The sequence below is a fragment of the Anas platyrhynchos genome, chromosome 8, assembly GCF_047663525.1.
Source record: "Anas platyrhynchos isolate ZD024472 breed Pekin duck chromosome 8, IASCAAS_PekinDuck_T2T, whole genome shotgun sequence".
Lineage (NCBI taxonomy): Eukaryota > Metazoa > Chordata > Aves > Anseriformes > Anatidae > Anas > Anas platyrhynchos.
The window spans coordinates 35644116-35662532 of NC_092594.1; the positions used below are offsets into that span (position 1 = coordinate 35644116).

At 36.6% G+C, this 18417-nt stretch overlaps 1 protein-coding gene and 1 long non-coding RNA gene across 11 annotated transcripts in view; one reads left to right on the forward strand and one right to left on the reverse strand.

The window, feature by feature from the left end:
• Window positions 1-538: 538 nt before the first annotated feature.
• On the reverse strand, window positions 539-18184 carry MYSM1 (Myb like, SWIRM and MPN domains 1). Of its 7 annotated transcripts, none has more exons than XM_072041712.1 (21): window positions 18040-18157; window positions 16931-17006; window positions 16682-16752; window positions 15533-15610; window positions 15374-15400; window positions 14721-14799; window positions 13944-14042; window positions 12332-13095; window positions 11271-11401; window positions 10340-10443; window positions 9279-9356; window positions 8164-8252; window positions 7829-7883; window positions 7695-7745; window positions 6940-7014; window positions 6365-6553; window positions 5916-6048; window positions 4567-4672; window positions 4390-4444; window positions 3818-3850; window positions 539-3324 (listed from the first exon to the last, which is right to left on the reverse strand). In XM_072041712.1, the coding sequence occupies exons 1-21, from the start codon at window positions 18108-18110 to the stop codon at window positions 3313-3315; spliced, it is 2376 nt and encodes a 791-aa protein (XP_071897813.1). In that variant the 5' UTR covers window positions 18111-18157; the 3' UTR covers window positions 539-3312. The 7 variants fall into 7 exon arrangements, with proteins under 7 accessions (XP_071897813.1, XP_038038809.2, XP_027318473.2 ...); XM_038182881.2 differs by having other exon boundaries at window positions 4390-4447; window positions 18040-18152; XM_027462672.3 differs by having other exon boundaries at window positions 539-3850; window positions 18040-18155.
• LOC113844285 (uncharacterized) overlaps window positions 18153-18417 on the forward strand; it is a 94366-nt gene continuing 94101 nt past the window's right edge. For all 4 annotated transcript variants that reach the window (XR_003498745.3, XR_003498743.3, XR_003498744.3 and 1 more), the window contains exon 1: window positions 18153-18289. This is a non-coding gene — a long non-coding RNA (uncharacterized lncRNA). The remainder of the gene's footprint in view (window positions 18290-18417) is intronic.

Genomic DNA, 18417 nt, shown 5'->3' on the forward strand with positions numbered 1-18417 from the left:
ATATTTTCATGACCACCTTTACAATTAACGTGCGGCAACTGGGGCAATTGCAGTGATCATTCAGACCACTATATTCATTACCCAGATCTGAAGATGTGACTGCAACCCCCAAGCCATATCATATTAGTTCACAATTCTGCCCGAAGGATCACCTTATCTAAAAACAGTTTGCAAGACACTGATAACCATCTCAGCATCCTTGCCTCAAACCATCATGGGATGATTTTCTGAAGGAGATCAAAGCAGAGGGTTTGTAAGAACAAATGAAAGCAGTAAGATACACAGCTACTGCCCAGAATAAATATTAATCATAAGCTAGAAGTTTTTATACATTAGTAAGAATAGTTTTAGCTCTCACTTCAAGACCACAACCATGTTTATTCTATTCTCTACTTTTACTGCTTTCTATCAGCTGTGACCAAGCTCCCTCTAGTGGTATTGAACTTAAACGATCACTTTGTTGGTACTGACTTAGAATGAAGAAATACCAGATCTTATGTTCAAGAGGCAAGAAGCTATCACAAATCTCGAACACATCTTTTGAGGTACTGAACATAGAGCCTTTATTAGTAGACCTTTGTAGACCATCAGTGAGGAATAGCAAAGAAGTGAGCAAAAGAGTAAAAATATTATTGGCAATGTTAATTTTCTCTGCGTTCAACTAAACACTTCTTGGAAAGTTACTTGAACAAGAAATAATGGGCAAGCCTCCTGTCCTCTTCATGAACACAAGGCATAAATACCTGTGAAAAAGCACTGCCAATAATAGCAAAACTTGACTTGGCCAACAAATGCCCATAAGTGATGTTTGCCAGAAGCTAAATCTTAGAATAAATATATATCCCAAGATATACAGACACAGATACACACACGCTATATATATATTTATATATACACACACACCCCTGTTGATTCTTCCAGTTCAAATTTCATCATTCCAGTTATTCAACCATTTCCCCTCTCTTGAGGGCTTGGCTAGGAATAACAAGTGGTCTTATATAAAAGAAAACAAACAAACAAACAAAAAAACCATAAGAGCCCACAATATTTATACTAAAGGAAAGCTAGCATAAAAAGAATAGCTGGTTAAAAGTGATTTTTCCAAGAAAAAGATTTAATGCTTTACATATATCTTGTAGCAGAACCGACAGCATTGGTATTATAGATTTTTCTCTCCTCAGAAGCATGCGACTTCCAAACCCACATTATTAGTCACACAGTCAAAAATCAAAAGCGGATTAGTTATTTTCTTACCAGGTCTCCTGCCCACAAAATTAGTAGGTAGCACAACAGATACGGTATTTTCAATTCACATACGACGTTGTGTGGTAATTTGGGATTACGGTGATACAAGCAGTTTACTTTCTTCCCCTCCACCCCACTTCCACCTTGAGGTGTTGTCAATGAATAACCTTAGATACAAGAATCACTCTTGGGAAATTTGGGGTCTTTCTGCAGTATTGAGCAGTTGATACACAACATCCTCTTGTCAAAGAGGCTAACTGCTTCAGAAGTATGTTTTACTCAACTTTTCTGACTTTTCATGACTTAACTCCAATTAATACAACCGCATTGCTTTAACTCACTTTAATTAGTAAACAGAAAAGCAGCTGGCACATTGGATGTCAGCATTACCAAACAGTGGTAACATCCTGAACTGGTTGGAAATATACCACATACGGACAAAGAACATTACCTACTTCATATTGCTGTTACACGAGGTTTAACTTTCTCTTTCTACAAATTGGAAGTAATTACAGCTTTTAGTACATACAGACCCTGTGATTTTTCTACAGTACCCTATGCAAAGCTGCAACAGAATACCTTAATACTGTAGAACGCTCCAAAACTAAGTAGGGACAAAATGCTTTGTCAACAAGAGTGCAGTCTAAATGAGAAATACAGAAAGCCATGCAGTATTTTTCATTAGGAAGTCTCAAAGATGATGCTTTAGAATATACAGACAGAGCCAACATGCCTTAAATAGGTGGATTGTAAATAATACACAGGAGTGGGACCTGAAACTGTGCACAAGGAGATATGACAGAGAAGAAAAAGTAGAACATTCACCAATATTTTTAAGACCATATCTCTTGAATCTGCATTGAGATCATCATCAATTGCTCATATTTTAATATGATCATGTTCTGCAGTTCCATTTAGAACCAGGAGACTAATGTGAGGCATGATTAAAAAAATAATTTCAACTTCTGCAAAGGAGTTCCCTCATTAGGATGCAACTCTACAATTTTAAAGCTGTTCAAACTCTATTTATCTTTATGCAAATGAAAAGATGAAGTTAAAGATTTAAACATATAAAATCTTAATATTCTACTTATATATATTGAAGCATATATGTATATCTGTATTTTTCAAATAAGAATCAAGTCCATTTTCATCCCCTCTAGGATAAGCTCAAATTTATACCCTCTAGGTATAAACTCAAGTTCTTGCTTGCTTCACGTTTTCAAATATATTTCAGACATACTTGAGAAACTTTGTCCAAGATAAGATAAGTCTCTGTAAATAGTAGTAACTGTATACAGTTCACATTTCATCTTAGAGATTTAGAGAACAAAAAGTAAAGCACATTTTTCTGTGAAGATTCAGTGATATAGCTCATGGAGCTCATGCAAGTTACCATCAAGAAAAATTCTCAAATGAAGATCCATCTGTTTATGACTAATTTATCTGAATTGACACTTATATGAAATCACAACTGAAGAACTGATAGAACCAGTATGTCTTCTTGTTGACCTGCACATTACAGAGAACTAAACTGAAAAGTTGTAGGGATTTGTTTTGTTGTTCTTGGTTTATTTTTTTCCCCTCCTTCAAAAAGACAAATACTTTTCTGCTTGTTGCATTAAGCTTGCCATCAATGAAGAGCTCGTTTCCACAGGAAACAGTGGCAATTAGAAGTGGACAAATCATAGTGATCTAACAGAACAAGATATCTTCCTGTAGAATGGAAGATCGGAAAGACTGTAACCTGTAATAAACAGGAGTTACCATTTCCACTGGAAACAAGCACAATTAGTAATGAGAAGTCAAAAACTTGCCAGCCTTTCCCCAGCAAACATGGATACAAGGTGGCAAAGAATATGCCAAAAAGCTACTTGACAATAGGGATCACTGGGGGGATGACAACAGATTAGATAAAGTAAAGCAAAACTGAAGAAACCTTCAGATACCAGGAAAATTTAAAACGAGTGAGCTAACAATTTTTCATTTCAGTGAAGTGGTCGCCTCTTCTGTGAATTCATTCAAACTTCGAAACTCTAGAGCATTAAGGAACAAATTCACTGAGCATCAAATGTGTACCTGCAGATTAAAATAAAATTAAAAAAAAAAAAGAAAATTCCAAAACTGAGAGAAGACAGGATGCACTCTCCATGAAGACTGAATCACAGCACTCAACTCCTTCTTCCCAAATGGCAGATTGTGGTAATTAACTAACCCTGTGATAACTTGGTTTTTGCAAACTGCTAAACGTTCTTCATGTAGTCAGATCACACTCAGTTTTTCAAGGTATCTTTAAGCCATAACAATAAAATGATGCAGGATTCTTTAACTGATACTATTAAAATGGTAATAATTTTGAAAGTTGACATAATTGGGGTCAGGAGGAAAAGAAAATGGGAAGTAAGAAAAAAAAAGAAAAGTCCAGTTCTGTTTTAAGCTGTCACATTGGCGATTCATTTGAACATTCATTCTTGTTTTCTTCAGCATTACTCTTTTTTTCACTCTTGTATGTGGAGAGGAATAAGTTTTCTATTTGAGTCAAGAACTCTTCAGCAATGAAGCAGTTTGTTACCTTGTCTAAAGTCCTCCTCATGCACTCCAAAAGCTGCGCAAAAGAAAAATGAAATTTAAAAATTGTTATTATTCCTGTTTTTTTGTTTCCTTCTAGCTGATGAATATTTACTAGGTATTGTTTTTTCCCCTTCTCACTACAGAAAGCATTTAACTGAACAACAAAAGTTTTAGAAAAGAACAGCCACACAGGAACAAATTCCAGATTCTTCTAGCCTGGGCATTTTGGCTTCTCTTTTTTTCTCCCCTTACACAATTGGTAAAGATGCATACCCAGTCATAGCAGCAATGAGTTACAACCAATCGTACAAAGAGGAACAACACGTAGAGATCTTACTTTGTGATCAGTGCTCAATAACTGGCTATGACAAAAAAAGATTAAAATAGTCTCTTTTGTGCAAGGCGTGTATTATTTTGTAAATTAAGTTCTTTAAAACCAATTTACAGCTATTAGTCTATATCTCTGATTTTTAAAATTGTGACATCTCATGATACCAAAGAGATTTGTGTTTTAAACAGTATTTAAAATTACAAAACATTACAACTGAAAATTCAAAGAAGCAAAAAACTTACTTTCTGCAAACAAGTCAGGTCAGAATCTCTATGAAAAATTTTATCCATGGGGACACTGCTGTTGAAAGAGAAAAAGGAAGTAGTAGAAGGGTAGAAAGCAGACTTATGTCTCCATTGAAACACCACTAATAAATACACAGAAATTCTAAACTGGCTATAATATAAACAGATGTATACCTGTGACAGAATTTGTATTTTTCAATTATCCATCTTGTTTTTTCAAATATTAATTCCCATTGAGGTTCCTCTGACATCTGCTGTACTTCAAATTTGTAGGGCAGGCCTGTAATCAATTGAACATGAATATTCATTCTTTATGTTCCTATAGATAACGTGTGCTATTTATAAGACCCATGACTTGCTTAAGGAGGCTGAAGTAGAAGCATGACATTTTTCATTGTGAATTTAATTTTGATAGGAGTAGGCAACAAGCCTGCTTTCCTCCTTATCCTCTGCAATTCCTCATGCCACAAAGCACACAGAAATCCACAGTGTAACAGAAAAATGGCAATATTAATCATTTTTTTAATATATAATTTAGTACTACTTTTAGTTTTGGTAGTTTAAGAATTATTGCACAGAGGTTGCCACCACTTCACTTCCCCTACAGCTATGAAGCAAGTCTCCATTGTCTGTTCTGCTTACTTCCACTGGAAAAAAACGGGAGGAATTTCAGGTCACATGGCCTCTTCTACTGTCTTGCCAAAAATACTGAAATCCTTCGTGCTTGGATACAAAAATCAGGACTTAAAACAGGGGAAGGGAGGACAGAGAGGAGGCAGAGAATACAGCCATAAACTGCTATCCTGGGAATTACCCTGGGATTAATGTCAGGGAACGAGTATCTGATCAGCACTTGAAATTCCATACATCTTATGTGTTCTTAACTATTCAAGAAAGACATTCTGTTTTCATGACATGCCAATGATACTTTTAAGCAACAATTTATACCTTGTATCTTAGGTTGGGATTCATGCCAGCACACCATTTCTAGGATCTGCTTGACAATTTGTCTTTCATACCTGCTTTTCCATGGACAGCTGGCAAATTTGACTTTTTAACCTTCTGTACGTTAAATTAGTGGAGTAAAAGTTCTTTGCCACTATAGCAACAGAGTCTTTGCTATAATTCTTCTTTGTCCTCTATCAAAGGATTAGAAACTCTGCTGCTTTACAAGACTTAGCAATACATGTGAAACAGTTTCTCAGCTATTCATATGGATACAATACATAAATAATAGTGACCCTTGCCCCAACCTCTATTTCCTTACCAGAGTGTGGGTAATATTGTGATGTTAGTACACAGGAAATACAATCTATCTATTTATAGCTGTAAATTTTGTCCCAACAGCAAGGGATTGCAAGATTACTCTTTAGGTGAAAGTTTTGGTTTTGTACAGTAGAATTCCTCCCTTAGCACCAAACATACACCCATTTCTCAAGCCCCAGATGAAGGATACGCAACATTTTCCCCTTAGCATCCAAAAGGAAAAGAAAAATTAAAACAATGGGTAAACCAGTACTTACGGTAGGAGCCATCAGAACTGATCTCATCACTAATTACTAGACAAGTCATTTGAGAGTACGGAAGAGGATTATTTCGGTTATAAGGACTTATAATCATTCCAATGAACATGGCACCACCCCTGGAGAAATAACTCTAGAACAAACAAACAAACCACACAGATAAGAAAGTCTTTTTCACAACAGCATTCTGAAATTTAAAGAAAATAGAATAGACAAGTCAGAAAACACTGAAAAATCTGGCAAACTTGTTCACGTGTTCAACACTTGTTCAACTTCATTTAAACCACCTGTATGTTCACATGCTCTGCAGAGCTACAAACCAATTTGTGAACACAGTTTTAATATGCATGAGTGCAGCAATGTGCATTAACATTGCAATACCAGAGGGGCTTTAGGTTTGTTGGCTTTTTTGTTATTTATTTATTATTAATGTACAGACCAGTAAGTACCTGGTATTTAGCTTGAGTGTCAATATCTCGTATAGAAGGGTTGGGGTCAAACGCTGGGTGGGAATGGTACCACCCTATAACACTGTATCCTCTGGCAGCAAGCGTTTCTGAGGCCTGTGTTTGCGATACCGGATCCATCTCGCACTGCAGTCCTGTGCTGAGACTATTGCACGGCTCCGCTGCACAAACCTGTTGAAAAAGTCTCCAGATGGATAAATGCAAGAAATCTGAATCAGTTACATAAAATTCACTTAAAGAATTTTAGGAGTCAGTACCAGATCTTCCTCATGAAAGAGCTGACAAGCCAACGTTTGAACAGAAGCATAAATAACATTTGAAGATTAAAGTAATGAAGGGTAACTTTAATATGCTTGAAGTAGTTGCCCTTAGGCTCTGAGCAACCTGGTCTAGTGGAAGGTGTCCCTGCCCATGGCAGGGGGGTTGGCATTAGATAACCTTTAAGGTCCCTCCCAAACCAAACCACTCTATGATTCTATGTTTCTGTGAAATTAATAAATATATTATCAAAACAGTTTTAATATCATAAAGGAAATGGAAAAAAGATAAACACTTACTTCTACAATTTTATCAGCTTCAGAGTATCTTCCACCTAGTAACCCTATTACTTCTGCCATAGACACATGAGAGTGCTAAAATGATATCAAACAATTATTAAAGTTGTATAATTTCTCCTAGCTTTGATTTGCACATGATAGAATGCATTCATTGGCTTTCACATTTAAAATGAAGTAATTTCTCAATGACATTTAGAAAGAAAACTTAGGACTAATAAAGACTAAAATAGCCAGTGTTTCAATTTGAAATAAGCAGGAAAGGTTACATTTGTTTATTATACACATGGATATTGTGCATCTTTATTACTCTTCCATATATAAAGTGAGCTAGCTTCAAACAAAGCCCGAACAATGCTGCGATGTACTGAACAACTGCACAAAACTTTGGTGCAACGTGTTGATATTAAAAGACACGTTGTTCTGTAAACACCCAGAGTGGCAGAAAACAAACCGAGAAGCTTTCAAAATGTCAAACTGTTTTAGAGAGTAGTTTTTAGTAAGATATGATTAAAGTCCTAACAGTCTTATCATCACACAACCATTTACCTTCTAGAAAAACTGAGCACAATACAGAAAATGCATTAATCTTTTGGGGCTTTAATACTGGACTGTCACGTCTAGGTCTGAATGGAAAGAAGTTAACCTAAATACGGTGCTGCAAAATCTTCTTGTATTGCCCATTAAAAATAAAACAAAACTTAAAACCACACACATATGCATCACAGCTTTCTGAAAGATAAAAACTTTATCCTCACCAAATCCATTATTAAAAGTGCTTCTGAAGACACTTTCACCTGAAAAGGTTCCTGAAATGATAAACACAATAATGAGTATAAGAAAAGTAATTCAACTAAACAAAGCATTCTCAGCTATTCACTTAGATACGTACCTGTTTTTCTTCAGTGAATAAACAGCATGGTATCAGCTGAAAGGGATCAAAGGAACTATAAAATGAAAGAAAATTTCTCTAAAGATGTAGGACAGTCAGGAAACTTTCCTAGTTTCCCACTGTCTCTTTAGTGTAGGAAGAACATCTTCGTCACTGTATTTGTTCATCCCATATTAGGAGGGCTTCCACCAAGTATAGAAACCTCACCACCCACACTTGTGAATTTTAGGACTAAAATTTTGACATGCATACATGTTATTTGTTCCAGCCTGACGCCACGCAAGCCAGTTGTTTTATTTCTGGACCTACTTTTGAACATGATGTACTTTAAATACCTTTTTATTTGTCTTGAACCTTTAGAAGATTTTGCAGGTTTAAGTTTTTCTTCTTCTCTTCTTCTTGCTAATTCTTCAGCAGATAGATGCTAAAAAAAAATAAAATTAATCTGTCGATGTCTTATGTGTTCTTTCAGTAGTGGTTCTAAGACAAGGCCAAAATGAATTCTTGCTATCAGTGTCCTCTTGATATGCTACCAATTGTTGTGTTACAGGACTACTCAAGATAGAAGGCAATAGCCACAGCAGAATCAAACAGCGTGAAAGTAATAATTAGAGACCTGGTCTACAAAACTGAAGAGAGAATTCTTACATTTCTTACATTTTCTCTTTGAGAAAAGTTTATCATGACACCTTTTCAGGGATTAATGTTTTCAGATTTTTCTTTCAACCCAGAGCCATATCTTGCAAAAAGCAAAACTATGAAGAAAGGTAAACTATGACACTGTAGTATGCGATTATTTTTATTTATTTATTTATTAAATAATAGTAGAAAGTCATCTCATTTAGCTTTCAAATATCTAGAAAATAAAAAACAAGAATCAGGTAATTTATTTATTTATTTATTTATTTTTAAGGAAAAGGTGAACCAATATTTTCCTGTCAGATTCATGGTAATTTCAAATCAAATAAAAACTGAACTTTGTAATGAAATAAGACTGATTTATTTTAAGTTACAAGAAAAAGGAATCACCACAGAAATTCATTTCAGGTTTTTCTGATTCTTGATGACTTAGTATTTTAACCTTAGCATTGACTCATGTTATCCCCCACCATGCAAAGGTTTTATTTAACATGAAGCAAAAACAATTTTTCTATAACTGAAAATAAAGGGTCATGAAGTCTCCTACAAAACAAGGCAAAGAGGCCAGAACAGGCATAAAATTGTGTAGGTCCATACACACGCACAACACGAACACCTTTGTAAACAGCCAAGCACAGTTGTATTTATCAGCAGATGTAACAACTGCTACATTATTTTTAGCTTTGCCGTTGCAGAACCAATAATTTAAACACCTATAAGAGGAAAATGGTTGTGTAATATTTGATGCAACACCACCTGCTAGCCATTACCAAGAATTACTTCTGTAAATAGAATTTAAAAAAGGGGTTACCTCAAATGTCTGTCCTTCCAAATCCTTAGCATCACACCAGTTTCCCCAAGGGTCTCGCACTCGCCGTCTTCTTGTACGCTGCAGCAAGCAAATCAACGTGAGTGAAAGATCAAACTTCTGAAAAAATGCATTTGCTTCATTTAATCAATCATAAGAGCATAATCTAAAAGGTTACTGCTGCATGAGTTTTACTAACACTATGACATATTTCCACAAGAGAAAAAACACCCCGGAGTTCTCCAGAATTAAGTAGCTTGCAATCTGCCATGAAGTATCACCAGTGAAGTTTTCAGTTTTTAAGGCTGTAAAGAAAAACACCTGGATGATGCTCCACAGAAAATCAACAACCTTGGCAGCAACAGCACATTATTATCCAACTGCAAATTACAACAGACAACACAAAGCTATAAACCAGTATGTTTACATCTAGTGTATGCTACTGTTCTTCATTTTTTTTTTATTTTTTTATTTTTTTAAGTGGGATTGATTTAGTTTTCGTCTCATCAACTGATTTACTCTGGTATGAAGTACTTAAAAATGCTACATTAAATGCAAATATGAAAATTAAATCTGGCAAGCATTTGTAACTCGTGTAATTATGAATGAGTTATTACTGTGCTTAACTGAGAGCCTTACGCACAGAGGAAGTAATATCATATACACAGTATACTTAATGGTTAAAACACAAGCGACTTAATCACATACTACCAATACACTCCACTGTTTTCTGGCTAATTTAGACTAATAAATCATAGAGAGATGGAGAAAAGTGGCTGGGGCTACATGGAAAAGACTGAAATGTAAGTACCTGAAAAGAAATCAGAGATTATTTTTGTACAACAGGAGAGAAATTAGGACAGGTACCTGTCAGAAAGAAAGACTTCAGACTAACTTAGGACTTACTTAAGACTAACACTTGCATTGAAGGGCATCCTAATGAAACAGCAAACCAAACAAAAGAAGTTCCCTGAGATGCCCTGCCTTGAAAACAAAAAATGAAAAAACTTACACATTAAGTGTTCCCCCCCCCACCTTCTTCTCCCCCACCCCCAAAAACGTACCATGGACTGCAAACGCTGCGCCAGCTGATATGCTTCTACTGTGTCTTTGCCTTCTTTGGACCGTGTTTTATCAGCTGGTTGGGGCCTGTTATAGACAGCCTGTTCTGCAAAACAGATAAACAGATACACGCTGTACTTCAGGAAAGCATGAAGTGATAAGCAAATGCCATAAAGAAGAACCCAACACACTGAAATGACATCTCCTGGTGGTGATATTACTGACTGATTGTAGTCTTCTCTCGCTACCACAGCATTTTTAAGACAGAAAATCTCCTTCCTTAGTGTTAATTAATTTCTAGTAACTTCTATGTTAGACAAAATTTATCTTAGGAAATTCCTCTCTTCCTAGATGTCCTCCAGCTTTGAACCAAAATTAACCCAATACAGAGCCTCTCAAACTGTGCATTAATGACAGAAACTTTTAAGTGTGTACATACTCTTAATGTGTCAATTGACTTCAGTGTTTGATTTTTGTTAAAGAAGTAGTAGTTCAGGGCAAAAACATTGTTTTATTTAGGAAATGCTTCAATATGGGAAAGCAGGGAAAAGAAACAGCAACTCTAATGCTATCTTTGGGGGAAGGAAGGCAGAATTTCAGATACAGTATGTCTCAGGACTTCACACAAAATGAGGTACTAACACTCTGCTACAGAACCTAAATAAAACAACTACTATTTAAGACATTTAAAGCACAGGGAGCAAAGAAGTTAAAAGATTATCCACATGGACACTTGGTTCTGCTTAAGTGCAGTCATCTGTGCTTCACTGAAGTCAACTCGGACTTTTGAAGATGTATTTACCAACCTTCACATTCACCCTTTCCATGAAAACATTCATTTTAATAGAAAAGCTGACAGAAAACGATAAATGCTCTCAAGAAGCACTGATCAGAATTTAAGCTATGAATCAATTCCACTAAAATATTTTTTACCACAGCCGAAGTTAATTGCTCCTATTAATTCCAAGTATGTGTGGATCCGTCCAATACAGTTAACATCACCGCAGTTCTTCAGGCCTGGACGCACTGAGGTCTTATTCAGGTATTTGGGTTTACATCTCTCCCTAAAATAAAGTGGAACACATAATCAAATCACAAAACAAACCACTGAAGAGGATGACTCGTGTGACTTCTCTGAGGTTAAGATAAGACACCAAAATGTTTTTTTCCCTGATGTACACGCCATGCAGAGCAATTGCAGCAAAAATACAAGTTTCACAAAACAAACTTCAATTAGAATAAGCTGTTAATATACTAAGGCCACTCAACAAGAACCCAGTTAGACTTGGTACTTCTTTCTACTAAAAAGCAAGCTAACCATCCAACAAGCACGTAAACCAAAACAGTAACAAGCTATGTTTAGCCTGCTACCACAGATCATTAAGGTTCCTTCAGCTGATTCTTTGCAGATGGAACATAAAATATTCAAATGTATGAGCAATACTCCAAATTGATTCTTAATTTGAAGTTTTTTTGTTCAAGAATATTTTCTGTAGTGCACACTTTCTTCTAGCTGCCCTTCTATGATGGCAGAACTACACACCATTATGGAATGAGTTTAAACAGATATTTTGAAGAAACACTAAAATCATAAATGCTTTCTTATATATTGGATGACAAAAAATCGAAAGGAAAATAAGCATAGCCAAAACAGAAGCATTTTGTTCTGGTATAGGATGCTACTTTTGCTAATTCTTCAAAGTATTTCCATTGCCTAGCTTCCAGAATGCTACAAAAAATGGAAGAGTTAGAAGAAGTGTTAATAATCAGGGCTATTCACTGGTAATCTTTGGAACGCTACCACATAAATACTTGCATTCTTTTCAGAAGTAAGCTATTGGTATTAAGTACTGCTTTAGCCAACAAAGGAGGACACGAGTGATATTGCAACTGGTTGCAGTTAGATGATCTTTAAGGTACCTTTCAGACCAAACTATTGTATGATTCTATGATTTGAATCCCTTATTTCAGAAAGCAAAATTAACGCATCTTACCATTGATCCAAAATATAATTCCTAATTTTCAAGTAACGCTCTGGTGTTTTAGCCTGACGCCCTTCAAAAAATTCAGGAATAGCTTGTTTTTCTTCTTCCAGGATGATGCTTCTATCAATCTCCACTTCTTGATCAGGTGGCTTAAGCTCCTCTGCTTCCTCTTGATGATCTTCATCCGCTTGGCAGGGAGAATGAAAAAGCAATCCGTTATCAGCCAGGTCTCTCTGCTCCTCATTAAGCTCTTGATCAGCAACTTGTTTAGACCCATGAGATGTTTCTGTTCTGCCTTGCTCAGCTTTCTCAATAAAATTATTGCATTGCTGGTAATCTAAATTCACAGATTTATCACCGTTCCTGTGCTGAGAACATGTTGCTGCGACACCTCGAAATAGTAACACATCCGCTGTGTCTTGTTTGGTATGCTGAGAATCTTCTTTAGATAAAGAAATAGCAGAACTGTGTCCAACAGATGGAAAAACGTGTTCCGTTCCTTTCGTTTCTTCAACTGGACTTCTTGAAATCACAGATAATTCAGGTTTTCCAGCATCTTGCTGGAATGTAGGAGAAAATAATTCATCCGTGTCATCGGTTATATCTACTTCTTCATCATCTGACAGCTTTTCAATTTTCACTGCATTCAGATTAGGGTCTGCACGGCCTCTCAAGTTTCCAGATGACCATGCTTCTACCCTTATCCCATCTTCAGAAGGAAGACTGCTACCACACTGATTTTGCTCTTCTCTTTCAGATTCATCATTTTTTGCCTTAGGAAAGTACAAAAAACTTTTAGGAGGAAAAAAACAAACAAAAACAATCCCCTCTGCCTCCCAAAGAGTCAGAACTATTTTACTTGAAAAGCAGACAGATGTTCTGAAAAGAGGTGTTTGATAGGCTGACAAAGGTTTATGACTGAAACAGGTAGCCACAATCAGCACTGCCAGCAGGTAAACAAGCTGACTCAGTATTACGTATAACATCATCTCAGAAAAATCAAGAAAAACATTGAGGTGTTTCTTCCTCATTGAAATTTTACTTTCTAACTTTCTTTAGTTATTTTCTAACTTTCTAGTTACTAGTTTTTAGTTACTTTCTAACTTTTTAAACACATTTTAATCTATTCCAGTCAACTTTTACACAGCATTATAGGTATACTAGCCAAACTCTACCACCATTTAGTTTAGTTCAGAAACAGACAGTAGTAATTCCTTCTAGTAATAGTAGTAGTTTTAAATTCCTTCTAGTAGGAGTAATTCCAAAAAGCCCCTAAAATTTCAAATGCAACTAAAGCTAAAACTACAATGAACACGTGGTTCATTGTAGTTCACATAGTAAAGCTATAGTGTGGAAAATGAGTATTTTCAGACTAAAAATCAACAGCATAAGAACTTACAGTTATACTACACATTGTTTCACATTGTTTAGTTATGCCAGCAATAAAAATATTGGAGTCTTTCTAGGAATTTGAAATTCTAATTTCATGTTTAAAACTGCAAATAGCATTTCTACTTTTCTGAATATGAAAATAAATAGACTAGGTACTTTGACAGCAGTACCCTGAAAACAGATGAAAACCAAACTACTCATACAACAGCATACTTGAGATACTGCTTACCTTGTTCTTAAAGTACTGCCTAGCATAGCTCTTTACTTGTAGAACAGTGCGACTTCCAATCAGCTTGGCAATTTTTGTCCACCGGCGGCCGAACTTGACCTAGTACAGAGCACACTGAAGTTAGCCAGCCTCAAAGTGCAATGTCTGTAATGTTAATGTCCAAGAAGGATTTAAAAACTCAATCATTCATTACAAACACACAAATAGTACAACTAAACCCAAGAATCTCACTAGTCATATTCTACCAAGGAAAAAAAGCGCATCTAGCAGGAAGAATTATTGCTGTTCTTCACTCAGTACAGACATGCTATAAATTATGTTGCTTGTTAACTCAAGGAATCCTGCTGAAATAAATTTGTACTTGCTGAATCAAACCCTACTTCATTCAACACCGTACAAGCATACCATCTCTAAAGATCTAGCAATACTAGCTAACAGATTTCACTTTATTAGCTGACTTGCTTTAACTACAGAATGTAGCAAGTAATTTACTACAGCAATATGATTATGCAATTCATAAAGCTAAATGTTTGAGATACTTTGTGATCTCAAATTGTAATCACACAAACAAAATCTGGTAAACAGAACCATTTTTGGCAACTCATCAGTATAAATCTGATTTATCATTACACCCTTAGTAGGTGGCAATTATTTTTAGCAAATTAGAAGTGAAAAAGCAGAAGCAGATAAATATAACAAGCTTACTTATCATTAATTTACCTTCACTAGCAAAATAGTAATATCTAAACAAGATATTACATACAAACACAAACATACCAGTCCTTGTTCAAACAGTTCTTTTTCTTCTGATGTCCACTTTACTGAGTAGCTAGTGGATTTTGTAGGTGATCGCACCCTAGAATAAAAAGGAAACCGAAGTTAGTGGTTTCTTAAAAGCATTCTCAAATCCCAGTAACTGAAGACAACTTCTGACAAGAGGACTAATGCTCATCTCCTGTAAAGCTCAAGGTATTGTTTCAAGCATGAATGTGGCTGAACGTTGAGAATTATGTCAATTTCTCTAACACAAAGGAAGATTCAAACCAACACATTTGCCAGTAACTAACAATGCAGAAGTACATAGAACAAGTAAACAGAGAAGTTCAGGCAAGAAAGCCCACTTGAATCAACACTTTTTTTAAAATATAAGGACCACTGTGCTACAAAACACATACATATATATGTATATATGTATGCATTTTACTACAGGCCTCTTACTACACACAACATTTCTGTGTGCTCAAAGATCCCTTAAATAATTTTGTGCAGATAATTTAATCTTGTGGAACTACTTTTTAGGTACTATATCTTAAAAAATCAGAAGCCACACTGAAAAATGTGACTCAGTTAAAGTGTTTATAAAATCAATAAAATGTATAAAAATTTTATAAAATTAATAAAAAATAATGCTCTTATTAATGTGTACGTACATGACTTTTCCAGTTTTCTTATGTGGACTGCAAATACAAAACAGAATGAAATTAAAATTAGTAATTGTGATGCTATTGCATATCTCAGCAAGTAACCTTATTGTAGAAGGACTTTTAGTTCCTTATCATCTGAGGATGTTTTTCTAGAACACAGCTTACCTTTTCATAGATCTTTTCTCTGCTTCCTTTTGATTGAGCCATATTTTCTCAGAAAGTGATTTATTAGATAAATAATATCTGAAATTGTTATTAAGAAAGCTTTCAAAGTATAAAAAATAGCAGTACATGTGAGAATTCTAAAAACTATATAAATTACACTGGTTCATAATCATTCTGTTGTAGAAATACCGCACATATGGCTTTCAAAACTGAAATACACAGTATTTCACATACTCCCACTAGTAACAAAGAAGGAAAGGGTATTTGATTTCTGAATCCACATGCTCGCTTTACTTTGAGTAAACTAGGTATCCTGCTTCCACAACAGAATTTTTCTTTTTTGGTGTAGAAACCATACTGAGTACTTCTCTTTGTACTGATACCTTATCTGTTTTCAAATTAATCCTCAATAATTGATTCTGTTGCTTTATTTTCTTGTTTCTTTTATTACTGAGTATTACTCAATCACAAAAAGAACATGAATATAAATTGGTCCACAAGTAGTACTACCTTCACCACCCTTGAATGCTGAGGTCAACTTAGGCCAGAAACACTAGAAATGATAAGAATATTTCAGCCAAAACTTAAATAAATAAATACATAAATAAATAATTTAAAAAAAAAAAAGAAGCTGTTCCTTCTACTCATTTCATCCATTTCATCTTGGTTCCTGTCAAAGTATACACGTAGCCAGACCAAAACAAAACAAAACAGTGAACAGCGCAAGTGCAGAACAAGTCAGAAGAACTTGTGCTACCTACATAAGGCCTACAAATTCTGTAGTTTAAGTCATCCCTGCCACTACCTTAACGTCTTTCCAGCTGTCTCTTCCTCCCTCCCATGTGACTACCCAAGAACATTAAGTTTCTAACCAGTAAACTATGTAACTGTGACTATTTTTAGGTATTGTCAATAGACTGTGAAGAAGCCAAAGACTTTGCAGCATCAGTGCAAGCTAGGGGTAGCTGTATCATTTAATTAAGGGATCCTCTCTGACTCCTGTAATCCGCCTACTGCCTACAAGGTGACTGTTTCAGTCGCATTCACAAGGAAATGTGAATTTGTCCATTTCCTTTGGAAATAAGAAGTTTTCTGTTGTCACACAGAAAAAAAAATAAAAATCATAAAGGCACATCAGGAAAAGGATACTCTTCCTCCAGCAACATTTTCTCAATGACAGCCCTGTTTTCTTCGCTAATGCTGCTATCCAATGTCCACGGCTGCAAATAATACAAGTATTTCTTAATCTTTGAATTCTGTCACACTGTTATTTGAGTACCAAGAATCAATATAGATTCTAAAAGAGCACGTACAAGAACATGTAGCATGTAAGAGAATGGAGAAAACAGAAGCTGTGATAACCTTGCTATAAGTACTGTTCGTTTTAGAATTACTTACAAGATTGTTATCAGCTCTCCAAGATGAATCAAGATAGTGGTCCTGCAGCAAGCTTGAAGCTGTACTTTCATGTTCTCTGAAAAAAATAAAATAAAAATCCAGTGTTCAAAACCAATGCAAATATGTTCAAACAAAACGAATGCTGTCAGAATTAAAATAAACGTACAGTTAAGTAATAAAATCATTAACAGAAGATGGCAAAACGAGATACTAAAACTAAAAGCCATCCATTCCAGACCATTGTGTAACGTTACTCTTTCATAATACTCCACGAGATCCAAGGGATAAGGGGCAGTGCTAGGTTAAAGGTTGCACCAGATGATCTGAGAGGTCTTTTCAGCCTCAATAATTCCATGATTCCATGATCACACACGGCATAAACCCCCCTCACCATCTTTATTAATGCTCTCAGTAGCAACGTCTCACCTCTGAAGTGTCTGAGATACCACTGGAACCCCAAGTAGTAAAAAATCTCATGCAAAAACACTGCAGGCAGGAGGGACCTTGCAAATTACACAGAAATGAATGGTGCCAGGCATCCATGGGCAATTAGGGAACTATGTTTGCAATTAGGGAACTATGTTTGCAATTAGGGAACTATGTTTTTTAATAGTGCCGTTGATTTGTGGTATCTCCACATTTCTCCATTTTTTCCCTCATAAGGTAAGAGCACTCCCTTATAACGAAAAAAATGTTTTCTTCTAGAGGAGTGCTCATAGGTACATAAGATTTAATAGAACCTGAGCATATAGGGTGGCTAGTACTCTTACAGACCTCACCCAGGTGATGATTTTCCTATAAATAAATGGTTTTTACTTTGAGAAGACCACCACTGACGGACAGCCTCCTACCTTAAAACCACCCCGGCAATTTATATAATCACTTGCTATCAAAATCCCCCCAGAGAAGCCCGAACAGCACAGGATCCCTACACCCTCACCCCCGACCCCTCACATCCCCACACCACCACCACGAACACCCCTCAGGGAACCCCAAAACCCCGCGACCCCCTGAGCCCGGCCGACAACGGGGGCGACCGAACGCCCCCCCCCCCCTCCCCGGGCTCTGCCCCCCTCGGAGCCCTTCCCCTGGGGCAGCGCCTCGCTCACCCCGGTTCCCCCTCGCCGGGCGCGGCCGCCGGGTCCCCCTCGACGTCCACCTCAGTCTCCTCCGCCGCCATCACGGCGGCCGCGGGCTCTCGCGAGGCGCGGGGAGGCTGAGGGGGGGCCGCGGGCAGCATGGCGGCGGCGCACGCGCGGCTGCCGGGGTGAGGGCGCTCCCTGAGGAGAAGCCGGGCGGAGGCGGGGAGGTGGCGGCGGGGCTGTGAGAAACACTCCGGAGCCGATAATTGAGGCTCAGGTGAGGCTCTTAGTGAAGTAGTAATTTATTCGCGAGCACACCTACTAGCTCCAAAATACAGTTTATGTACTTCTTGATGACAAGACCCTCCTCTGTTTCCCCACTGACTGGGTTATCCAGATTCACAA

Bases quoted from the DNA above. Each gene is read 5' to 3' on its own strand.
- MYSM1 (XM_027462671.3), bottom strand. From the start codon at position 18,110: ATGGCGGCGGAGGAGACTGAGGTGGACGTCGAGGGGGACCCGGCGGCC. The intron at 7,884-8,163 runs GTATTTAAAGTA...TTCATTTTATAG, and splicing joins GGTTCAAGACAAATAAAAAG to TTCCTTTGATCCCTTTCAGC. The intron at 6,049-6,364 runs GTACTTACTGGT...TGTTTGTTCTAG, and splicing joins ACACTCAAGCTAAATACCAG to AGTTATTTCTCCAGGGGTGG.